Source organism: Squalius cephalus (assembly GCF_949319135.1).
Source record: "Squalius cephalus genome assembly, chromosome: 7".
NCBI lineage: Eukaryota > Metazoa > Chordata > Actinopteri > Cypriniformes > Leuciscidae > Squalius > Squalius cephalus.
Window position 1 is genome coordinate 30531811 of NC_137128.1, and position 13007 is coordinate 30544817.

At 32.6% G+C, this 13007-nt stretch overlaps 2 protein-coding genes across 5 annotated transcripts in view; one reads left to right on the forward strand and one right to left on the reverse strand.

Annotated features, from left to right (window-relative positions):
• Positions 1 to 12086, forward strand: stard3nl (STARD3 N-terminal like). Its single transcript, XM_079875955.1, has 9 exons — positions 1 to 129; positions 2133 to 2417; positions 3440 to 3517; positions 5749 to 5826; positions 6000 to 6053; positions 6144 to 6261; positions 6411 to 6509; positions 10399 to 10454; positions 10548 to 12086. The coding sequence occupies exons 2-8, from the start codon at positions 2214 to 2216 to the stop codon at positions 10449 to 10451; spliced, it is 684 nt and encodes a 227-aa protein (XP_079732081.1). The 5' UTR covers positions 1 to 129; positions 2133 to 2213; the 3' UTR covers positions 10452 to 10454; positions 10548 to 12086.
• Positions 12025 to 13007, reverse strand: part of LOC307161319 (immunoglobulin kappa light chain-like) — a 21573-nt gene continuing 20590 nt past the window's right edge. For all 4 annotated transcript variants that reach the window (XM_079875952.1, XM_079875954.1, XM_079875953.1 and 1 more), the window contains exon 6: positions 12025 to 12634. In XM_079875952.1, the coding sequence (XP_079732078.1) occupies positions 12495 to 12634 (140 nt within the window). In that variant the 3' untranslated portion in view covers positions 12025 to 12494. The remainder of the gene's footprint in view (positions 12635 to 13007) is intronic.

Consider the following 13007-nt stretch of genomic DNA (forward strand, 5'->3'; position numbering starts at 1 on the left):
ACACTATTTCCTGTCTGAAACGAAAGTCATCAGGATCAGATGGTGCGGAATTTTCAGCGAGATAGATCCTCATTGATTTAACGGTTGACTGTAATACAACACGCACTTTTATAAGATTGCTCACAAAAGGTAAGCGACATGACCGATAACACACACATTTACTTTGATAAAGCAATGCTAACGTGACAAGAAGCCGCTGCTGTTTTGCAGATTGATTGCCTCAAATGTAACCGGATATATTGTTTTCAAGAGAGATTGTTAGTTTAGGATTGCTTATTTCGCTTGTTACAGTTTTAGTCAGCAAGATAGAAATTTGTGGTGTGCTATTATGACACTACGTTTCACATTTGAGAAATTCTCGCTGGGTTTCCTGTTATACTGGTGTATTATCATGCTAGCCCATAGCATGTAAATTGGTTTGGCAGAGCTATGAAATGAACACTTCACAACATAAACACAGACGAACTCATATCAGTTAATTGGGTTATATACTTACATTTTCCATTTCCATTTCAGCTAGAGTCATAGATAAAGCAATAATGCCAAATGTCCTATATTGTTATTAAGGGGAGTTCATAACTATATAAATTACAGCATAAAGAAGTCAGTTCTCTTCTCATCAGTTATTTACTGGGGAAGCAAAACAATCCTGCCCAGTGTACGGTTAGTCATGTGCAAACAATGCATGACAATTCCTGTGCTCGTTCTTTTTCGGTAACTTTAGGCCTAAATGACATCAGCAAGAGGAACTTGTCCCACTAACCAAACAGATAGTTACTGTTCTCATAAACTCTTGCCTGTTTTTAAACGTAATCTGGGGTTCTTCCTGATAAGACTTGTAGGACTAGATTTTCATGCTTAGTTTATTTTATGAAGCCTAGTTATATTCACTTACTTTCAATAGTCTTTTCAATTGTGATTGAAATTGCATTATAGGAAACATTGTTAATTTTAGCAAGATTAATCCACTTTAAGACATTTGGTTGATAGTTTTGTTTTTCAGAATTGTCATGATGCCTTAGGTTCAAGTTCTTGTCTGTTTTGAGCATGATCATACATTATCCTGCTTATTACACAGCGAATATAAAATATAGACACAAAATATTGATTTGAGTTGTAATTACTATCGAGGTGTCAGGTGTGACAGAACATCCCATATGAGCTGTCATTTATACACGACAACCATAGTAAACGGTTATTATTTTACATTAATTATTTTACAGCGGAATGCCTCGGTTGACCAATCAGAATCTAGTAGTCCAGAGATGCATACATGTAATAGAGTGCAACAGTGCCCACTTTTTCAGCCTTGGTTCTGGAAGGGGTTTTATAAGTCTTTATTTAATAGTTATTAGCTATGGGGTGAATCAACAATGACACAAAGAAGAATCTGAAAATTGAACAAAATGTACGTGTACTTAACGTCTTTAATTAGGGAAAGAACTACAATCCCATGATTCATAGCGAGTGACAATCAAATTAAAAACAGATAAATATTGTTTACACACATATTGTGTTTAAACCACATACCCATATATGTTTTTGCTATATGAATATATACACACACACACAGATTGACTTGATTACGTCGTTCACAGTGCTACATTGGAGTTTGCAGGCACTTTTTTCTTACAATTTGATTGTTTCGATTCTCTGATTGGTGGAGATTTCTCTGCAGAGTCATGGGTAATGTAGTCTTTCACCAGAGTTCTGCTGTTAAACAAGATTAGCCTACCTAAAAAAAAAAATAAGTTGAATAAAGCAGGCTGATGGCTTCAGCAAAAGTAAATACCTTTGATCAACAACATTGTAGATTACAGTAGGTCCATTAGTTAAATAAGTTATTGGTTAAAATCAATTCCCATATGGAGAAAATGAATGGGATTTTCACTTCCGGAACTCAACTGTTGCACTCTATAATTGGTGTTAATGTTTTGTTAGTCCTTTCTTTGTTTTGTTTTTTATTATTATTATTTAATTTATTTTATTTTAAGTATATCCACTTAGTGACGGTACAGGATGTTTGGTAGTTTAGTTGATATGATGACGTCACAAAGTCTGATCATATGACAGTAATAACTATAAACCTTTGACCACTGTGTGAAATGCCTCCACTTTCTGTGTCTTTTCAGAACTAGGCATGACTACAGAGTCTGACTCTCCAGAAGTGTGAGTGTGAATGGAGTGACACGAGTGGACGAGACGGACGAGTCATGGACAGCCAATGCAGCAGCAGTGTGGGGTCCCGGGCCACTCTAAGGGGTGTGGGAAACATTAACTCCACCCCCATTTCTTCCCGTATCGAGTCCTATGAAGCAGGAGAGAAGAAGTGCATCTCCGATGTCCGAAGAACCTTTTGCTTATTCGTGACCTTTGACCTTTTATTCGTCACCTTGCTGTGGATCATTGAGCTTAATGTATGTTGTGGTTTAGATAGATTCATCTCCTCTAGAGATTATTAAAGGAGAACTCCGGTCAATTTTAACATTGAGCTCATTTTTTTGTACATTTGGAGTGCTGTCAATACAGAGAACAACGACAAAAATCGGTGTTGCCTACACCGAGTTATTCTATTTTTTAAATTTGCACCCTGTTGACTTCAATAGGGCAAGTAGTAAGCCTGCTTTTTAGCCTCTTAACATCCTTTAAGTGTCATTACTAGTGCACAGAAAATGTGAGTGATTCCTTCCGAGTGAACACGGGTGGATCTGACTGCAGTAGATGTTAGAGATATTAATAAAAATGAAGTTAATTCAGCCAGCGCTCATACCTTTGTTTACATCCTGTTTTCGGTGGAAGGCCATAGTAATCGATTGTCGAGTTCACGCGCGTGATCATAGGTAACTAAGCAACAGTGGAGACTCAGACTGTCAGCCCAGCCGATGACGGTGCTCTGTGGTGTTCTGAGAATATCAGATCTGATGGATAGTTCATCCGAATCAGATGTTGAACACACAGAGGATTTTTTTGAATTCGACAATCGATTACTATGGCCTTCCACCGAAAACAAGATGTAAACAAAGGTATGAGCGCTGGCTGAATTAACTTCATTTTTATTAATATCTCTAACATCTACTGCAGTCAGATCCACCCGTGTTCACTCGGAAGGAATCACTCACATTTTCTGTGCACTTGTAATGACACTTAAAGGATGTTAAGAGGCTAAAAAGCAGGCTTACTACTTGCCCCATTGAAGTCAATAGGGTGCAAATTTTAAAAATAGAATAACTCGGTGTAGGCAACACCGATTTTTGTCGTTGTTCTCTGTATTGACAGCACTCCAAATGTACAAAAAAATGAGCTCAATGTTAAAATTGACCGGAGTTCTCCTTTAAGTTCTTTTAAATATATGTGGATAAACACCAGTTTAATAGTGATGCAGCTGCACAACATTTTGTATTATATATGTTAATTATTTTTTTCATCTATATTCATCCAGGTCAATGGAGGTATACAAGAGCAACTGAAGCAAGAGGTGTTGCAGTATGATTACCACAAATCCTTTTTTGACATATTTGTAAGTACTGGCCAATACGCTGCCCTCTATTGCAGGGTTTCCCAAACTGGGGTTCACAAGCTCCTTGGTTGCATGAGTTGTTGCATGAGTTGACGCAAAGCTAATAATTAATTAATTCATAAAAATGTAAACATTTAAATAAGAAAATATTACAACAGTAATTACACTAATATAATAAAATTAGCATAACGTCTTGTCCACAAATCTATGACTTTTCTCTACAATACGCTGATTGGTAATGTATATATGTGTATAATATATATATTGGTAATATGTTATATATATATATATATATATATATACAGGTGCTGGTCATATAATTAGAATATCATCAAAAAGTTAATTTATTTCAAGAATTCAACTTAACAGGTGAAACTAATATATTATATTGACTCATTACATGCAAAGTGAAATATTTCAAGCCTTTATTTGTTATAATTTTGATGATTATGGCTTACAGCTTATGAAACCCACAAAATCAAAATCCCAGAAAATTAGAATATTACATGAAATCACACAGTAATTACAGAGTAATACCATGGTCATTGAACCAGGTTTTGGTTCTTTTGGCAGTGTGGGCAGGTGCAAATCCTGCTGGAAAATGAAGGAAGCATGAAGTGCTCTGAAAATGTCCTGGTAGACGGCTGCGTTGACTCTGGATTTAATAAAGCACAGTGGACCAAAGTCCTCTTTTCTGATGAGAGCAAATTTTGCATCTCATTTGGAAACCAAGGTCCCAGAGTCTGGAGGAAGAATGGAGAGGCACACAATCCAAGATGCTTGAAGTCCAGTGTGAAGTTTCCACAGTCTGTGTTGGTTTGGGGAGCCATGTCATCGGCTGGTGTTGTCCACTGTGCTGTCCACTCAACGCAGCCGTCTACCAGGACATTTCCAGAGCACTTCATGCTTGCTTCAGCAGACAAGCTTTATGGAGATGCTGACTTCATTTTCCAGCAGGATTTGCACCTGCCCACACTGCCAAAAGAACCAAAACCTGGTTCAATGACCATGGGATTACTGTGTAATTACTGTGTGATTTCATGTAATATTCTAATTTTCTGGGATTTTAATTTCGTGGGTTTCATAAGATGTAAGCCATAATCATCAAAATTATAACAAATAAAGGCTTGAAATATCTCACTTTGCATGTAATGAGTCTATATAATATATTAGTTTCACCTGTTAAGTTGAATTCTTGAAATAAATCAACTTTTTGATGATATTCTAATTTTATGACCAGCACCTATATATATATATATATATATATATATGTGTGTGTGTGTGTGTGTGTGTATATGAAATATCAACATAAAGTCTCAGCATATGCTCTTTAAAATATACTCCAGTTTTGACTCATTAGCAGGGAAATTACCCACATTTAAGGTGTGATTTAAGATGAAACTGGTGTGGTAAAATTTTAGGGCCAGTCCATTCCACAGTTCCCTTTTCAAAGATGACTTTTCTCTCTCAACGTAGATGACCTCACTCATGCCTCTTTCAAACCACAAGGTTTCTGTCCAGGAAAACTATTATTGATCTTAAAGGGGTAGATTACCTAAAGATGACATCATTTGCTCATCCCCATCTCGTTCCAAATGCGTGTATGACTATTATTCTAATGTGGAGGAAGATAATTTGAAAAATGATTTATCCATATAATGTTTTTGTTCATTGTTGTACAAAACAACAAACCTTACTGACTTTCATTATGTGGACATTTTTCAAAGTTTCTTCTATTGTGTTTCACATTAGAAAGAAAAACATACAGATTTGGAACGTCATGGTGTGTTTTGACCAAAAGATGACCAAATTGAACTCTTTAACCCTTCTATCTTGGGTCACATGCATATGGGTGCTTCTTTGATATACAGATTCAGTTGTTCTTTGGTGTTTAAAAGCTTTGTTTTAGATCCTTTAAATGTGTGAGTTTCTGCCTTAGTTTGATGCAGCGTCAACATTTTTTTTAAGACAGCTTGGTATTTGGAAAATATCCCTGTAGACTTCGCCCTGTAAGTTGCTGTGTGGATTTATATTTATGCAAATACACAGTGATGCCATTTTAAAAATGTTACCTGACAGCAATCTTTGAACAGGAGTTTTACAGCAACAAATCTTTCATGAAATATTGATAAACCAGTTTTGAAAGGTAGATGACACATTTAAGTGTGTCGAAATATACACCAATGTACAAGCGTTTGCAGTCTCTTATGCTTGTATGTTTTTCTCCTCAGCTCTTGGCTGTGTTCCGCTTTGCAGCCTTGATTCTTGCGTATGCAGTGTGTAAAGTGCGTCATTGGTGGGCCATTGCGGTAGGCAGCCTTTACTTTACATTCCTCCACCAGAGGGCACTGTTGCTTTACTCATTAATAACAAGCTGGAACTTTGTTTCAGCTGCTTAAACAAACTATTACTCTGAGCTTCACATAAAAATGTAAAAGATTAAATATAGATTCATGTAATGATCATCATATCTTCATTACAGATAACTACAGCAATCACCAGTGGTTTCTTAATAGTGAAAGTAGTTGTATCAAAGGTATGAGATGTTTTTTATTCAGTTTTGTTTTTTACATTTAAGAATTACACACTTTTTCCATTGATCCAAAAATGTTCTTCCTTTGTCCAGCTCCTGTCTCAGGGGGCGTTTGGGTATTTGTTACCCATCATCTCCTTCATTTTGGCATGGATGGAGACGTGGCTGCTGGACTTCAAAGTCCTGCCCCAAGAGGCTGGTGATGAAATCAGTGAGAATCAAATATCTAATTACAGTGAGACAAGCATTTACAAGCGGTATCAGTGAAGGCTAATGGACGTAGATGACATTATAACTCATTTGCTCTTACAGTGTGTCAGTATCATTATGTTTAGCAATCATGTGTGTCCTGTGTGTTAGGGTATCTTTCAGTGCAGAGTGTGCCAGATCGAGAACCTCTTTTATACCCAGGACCTGTTTCAGAAGGCCAGTTCTACTCTCCTCCTGAGTCCATGGCAGGTAATAGCTTACTAAATGCCCAACACAAGCCGGACAACCATGAAAAAGGGTTGTATGGAAATCTAAAATCATGTCTTTCACCAGTTTTTTTCTGGTTCTGGCGCTTGATAGCTTAAAAGATTAGTGAATCAGCTGTGTAACTTTTTGTTCTTATTTATGTTTTATTTTTATTTTTAGTCATAGTTTATTTAAACAGAGATCACTCTTACAAATGAGGGATATAATGTTCTCACCACATTTTTACAACAGTAACAGATATGTATTTTCCAGGAAATGCCACTGTCAGAGCTCAGGTGCACTGCGGTGAGCGCTAGAGATTTTCAAGGATAAATGTATGTATTTAGAGGTGTTGCAGCAGTATTAAAGCGCCTAAAACATATTTAAACCATTACCGTATCCTATTAATAAATTACAAAGTGTGCATTTTGCGCCATTATCATTTTATATCTTATACACTCTAAAACTAAAAAAAAACAAAACAAAAAAAAAAACAAAAAAAAATATATATATACAGTACCAGTCAAAAGTTTGGAAACATTACTATTTTTAATGTTTTTGAAAGAAGTCTCTTATGCTCATCAAGCCTGCAGTTAAAAAAAACAAAAAAAAAAAAAAAAACAGTAATATTAGGAAATATTATTACAATTTAAAATAATGGTTCTATTTTTTAATATACTTTAAAATGTAATTTATTTTTGTGATGCAAAGCTGAATTTTCATCAGCAAGTACTCCAGTCTTTGGTGTCTTATGATCCTTCAGAAATCATTCTAATATGCTGATTTATGATCAGTGTTGGAAACAGTTGTGCTGCTTAATATTTTTTTTATAACCTGAGATACTTTTTTCAGGATTATTTGATGAATAAAAAGTTAAAAAGAACTGTATTTATTTAGAAAAGAAATCTTTTGTAACAATATACACTACCGTTCAAAAGTTTGGGAACAATAACTATTTTTTTTTTAAGAAATTAGTACTTTAATTCAACAAGGATGCGTTAAATTGATAAAAGGTGATGGTAACGATTTATATTGTTAGAAATGTTTTTATTTTGAATAAATGCTGTTTTTATGAATAAATGCTGTTAACGTTTTACTCATCAATGAATCCTGAAAAAAAGTATTCCAAAAAAATATATTAAACAGCACAACTGTTTCCATCATTGATAATAACTGAGTATCAAATCATCATATTAGAATGATTTCTGAAGGATCATAAGACACCAAAGACTGTAGTACTTGCTGATGAAAATTCAGCTTTGCATCACAAAAATAAATTACATTTTAAAATATATTAAAAAAGAGAACCATTATTTTAAATTGTAATAATATTTCATAATATTACTGTTTATTTTTTTTGTTTTTTTGTTTTTTAACTGCAGGCTTGATGAGCATAAGAGACTTCTTTCAAAAACATTAAAAATAGTAATGTTTCCAAACTTTTGACAGGTACTGTATATATATAATATATATAATATATATACACATACATATACATATATATATATATATATATATATATATATATATATATATATATATATATATATATATATATATATATATATATATATATATACACATATACAGTACAGGTCAAAAGTTTGGAAACATTACGATTGTTTTATATTTTTGAAAGAAGTCTCTAATGCTTATCAAGGCTGCGTTTATTTGATCAAAAATACAGAAAAAAAAAACCAGTAATATTGTGAAATAATATTAAAATAATAATAATAGTTTAAAATACCGTAGCTTAAAATAATAGTTTTCTATTTGAATATACTTTAAAAAATAATTTATTCCTGTGATGCAAAGCTGAATTTTCAGGATTATTACTCCAGTCTTCAGTGTCACATATCACATCCAGTCTATCACATGATCCTTTAGAAATCATTCTAATATTCTGATTTATTATGAGTGTTGGAAACAGTTCTGCTGCCTAATATATTTGATGAATAAAAGGTTAAAAAGAACTGCATTTATTCAAAATAAAAAAATATATTCTAATAATATAAATCTTCTTTACGATCACTTTTTATCAATTTAACACATCCTTGCTGAATAAAAGTATTGATTTATTTCAAAAAAAGAAAGAAAAATATTACTGACCCCAAATTACTGACCAGTAGTGTGTATTGTTGTTACAAAAGATTTTTATTTTTACAAAAATTGCTTCTTTTTTTTAATTTAATTTATTTATTTTACTTTTTATTCATCAATTTCAAAGTATCCTAAAAAAGGTTCTGAAAAAATATTAAGCAGCAGAACTGTTTCCAACTTTGATAATGAATCCTCATATTAGAATGATTTCTAAAGGATCATGTGATAGACTGGAGTAATGATCCTGAAAATTCAGCTTTGCATCACAGAAATAAATGATCATTTAAAGTATAATCAATTGAAAACCAATTATTTTAAATTGTTATAATATATCACAATATTACATTTTTTTTCTGTATTTTTGATCAAATAAATGCAGGCTTGATGAGCAGAAGAAACTTCTTTCAAAAACATTAAAAATAGTAATGTTTCCAAACTTTTGACCTGTACTGTATATATATATATATATATATATATATATATATATATATATATATATATATATATATATATATATACAGTATATACTCGTCTCCATTTCTTTAAAGTTTAACATTAGTTTTTCATGTCAATCCTCAACATTTTTGCTAACAATAATTTATGTCAACTATGCATATCTTGCACCCATTTTCACAATGTTTGCACATTTTCCCCCCTTTTTTCTTTTCTTTTTGGTCCATTGAGGACTACAGTGTGTACAATTAGATCAATTTGATCAGTCAGTTAAATGACTTTATAAAGAAAGTGTACAAATTATGTTACTCTGAACTTAACTGATTCAGACTAAATGAATTGTTATATATACACACACATACACTACCATTCAAAAGTTTGGAGTCTTTTGTTTTTATTAAGTAATTATAAGTTAATTTAATTTCAATTTCAAATAATTGCTGTTATTTAGAACTTTTTACTCATCAAAGAATACTGATAATTAAACATTGATAATAGTAAGAAATGTTTTATGAGCAAATCTGCTTATACATGCATTGCATACCGAATTACTGTTATACAGATAATTCACAGTTTTGCTGATCAATCTGTGAATTTACTCATTTATCTTCAGTAAATTTCAAAATTTGTCTTGGTAGATTGATTTGTTTTACACCTCGTGACAAATTAAATCAGTAGTGTCCAGTCCATTGGGGGCAACTAAACATTATGTGTCCCTTTAAATTTAATAAATGTTCGCAAATGTCTTTGCAGGACTCTAATACACTGAAAAGTGATAGTTGAATTTACTAAAAAAATGTATCGTAAGTGGTTGCACACAATTGATTTTAGCTACATTTAAACAAATGCATTAAGTTGAACTTAATAAATTTTAGTTCAACTTAATGCATTTGTTTAAATGTAGCTAAAATCAATTGTGTGCAACCACTTACGAAAAACATTCTTACATACAAGTAAATTCAACGAATAATTTTTTTCAATGTATGCCTTTGTGTGCTTTAGATTCACAGCATGAAAAGGGATCACTTTACTGGGCTGATTTTATTCACACATTTGTTGCTCATCTTAGTAAACTCTGAAACAAAGAGAATGAATACATACCCTAACGATTTTTATTCACTTTTATATTTTTGTTAAGAATATCTATACATTTTTTCACAATATTATTTCAGTTTTTTAGTGCTTTGAAAAACAGCACAGGCAACAAAATGATGTGTACTTTAGTAATACGAGAAAATTGCAAGTATGAAAAGAAACATCCTTGTTTTTTCGGCCCGTTTGTTCAGTATGCCTACAGAGATGTTAAACACTCACTAAATATGATCTTTTGCTTCTCTAGACTCTGATGAAGATCTCGATGATAAACATGATCTTGAGAAGCCCATCGTCTAGCAGGTATTCAAAAAATATTAATCATTCTTTTATCATTTTTTTATTCTTCCATCTATTTCAATCTAACTAATAGGACTGTATTTGAATTGTTATTAGGAGCTCAGAGTTAACACTGACTTCTGGAATACAACAGCCTCTTCCAGCGCTGCTCGACTTCGGGCTGTGTGTGTCTTAATATGGGTTTGTGTACGTGGGTTACCAGAACTAGACAGTCACTCTGCCTTAGATCCACCATCGCCATGATCAGCATTTTGCCACACAAGCTCTTAGTGCAATCGCATTGTGTGTGTCACTGAACAAAAACCTATTCTGCTTATACAGCACTGATTGAAAAAAAAGAAAAATTTTAATGTGTATTTTGAATTTAATCAACAAATAATACCAGTGTTGACCACGACATTTTGCTTTTTTTCACATGACGCTCTTCTGTGTAACAAAGCGACTGCCGTCTCACATGTTCATGCAGTAAAGCTCCAAATGTTTATTAACACATTGTTATGCCTCTGATCTCACATGCATCACTGGAGAAGACCTAAATGTGAATAGCAGTAAAGTCTCAGGTCTGCACTGCCACTCTTTAGTGCGTGAAGATTTCATGTTTTCCGGTTTAATCTCGTGTTCGGAATGAACCGACTGGCCAAGTTTAGCATGAAAAGCACTTCAATGAAGAAATACGACTTGTAATGATGCATGGATATGTAATACATTTTTATGTTTTTTGTCTTTGGCTCCTCTTCAGTAAGCATTCCTAAACAAAATCATCTTAAAATAAATCTACTTTCTGTTGACCTGTGCCATGCTTACTGAATAAGGGCTTATGTACCTCGGGTCTGAGACCTTCGGTTTTCTACGAATATATAAAGAATCTCCATATGTTTCCATCACAAAGCCTCGAATATGCAGGATAATGGCAGATTGTATATTCCTCTTTCGTTGTGTATTAAAACGATGTTTTTATTAAATGTGTGTGTTTCTATGCATCAAGTTTTTACAGACTGAAAGCGAGGGGAGCGGAAACCCCTGCCGAGAGTCAGTTTGCGCTCTCACGGATGTTGCAGCCTCCTCGCCCACAAATAACAGCTTAGATTAACAAGACAAACAGCCTGCAGCCGCTAATAAATTATCAGCCAATCATGCTGTGGTTAAACTGCTGCATGTTTTCTTTCCAGTAAGCGCCTCCGCTAGTGGTGTGTACACTACATACCCAACCACATTTTCCTACCGCAGCAGTTTCAATCACCGGAGTGATGTTTTCAAATTCATGTCTGAGGTTTTGATCTTTAAACTTCATTAAAATAGATTCAAGAAATGCTCTTTTATTAATTGAGCTAAAACAGTAAACCATATAAAGATGTAAAGTATTAATAGATTATTCTTTAAAATTCTTTGAATTCATTTAGCAGACATATTAGTAGTAAGTTTTATTATTATTTTACTGTATTTTTGTTTTTTTTCCAATTAAGTTTATATAAGTTTTGGCACATAATTAAATATGTATCTGCTACATATTGTATTATTGGTGTTTGGATAAATACAGTATTTCTAAAATAATGTCTAGGCAATCAACTTTTTATATGCATAATTTCGTTTTATTCATTTTATATTTTATTTACTCTAATACTGCAAGCATAAATTAAAAAAAAAAAGTTTTTAAAAAACGATTCAATTATTCATAATGCAAAAAGTGCATTTGTAGAGAATTAATGTAACTATAAAAGTAAAATTTCCATTTATGAGCAAGAAAAATAAGTTTTGTAATATTTTATTGAACAAATTCAGAGAATGCCACAAAAACAGATTATGATGGGAAAACAAAACATTTCAAATGTTGGTATATTATGCGCTTTTAAAAATCAAAATATTGCATTTCAAAGATGGAAAAATAAAACAGTTGTGCAAAGCTGATCTACAACAAATACATTTAAAAGAAATACATTTAAGCAGAGATAATATAGTTGCAGACATGCAACTTTAGAAATCAGCTAAACATACTCTATGTGATAAACCTTTGTTTGCTTGATGTTTATCTTATGGCTTTAATCTCTAAGAGCTTTCTTCTTTCTTTCCAACTTTTCTCTTTAACAGAAAGATAAAGACAGCACAAAAATATAATCCGTTCTTCATGATCATGACAGCATACGCATAGACAAACAGGCTCCGACTGGGTATTTGGTCTGAAGAGCCTGCAATAAAACAAAAATACATTTGAACATTTAATTTAATATTTAATATACATTTAATTTTTTTTTCATACTGCACATAGTTGAGGCATAACATGTCACATTTTGTTTTTGATCAGCATCAAGATCTTAGGGTAAAATGTATGTGTGTGTATATATATATATATATATATATATATATATATATATATATATATATATATATATATATATATATATATATATACACACTTCTACCATTAATTTTAGATGGAGTTTTGCATTTCAATCTACAAGATTTTAATGTTGACTAATGTCAACCACACTTATATTGTACCCATAATGTAACAATGTGACTTTTTTGTCTTTTTGGTCCATTGAGGGATACAGTGTGAAT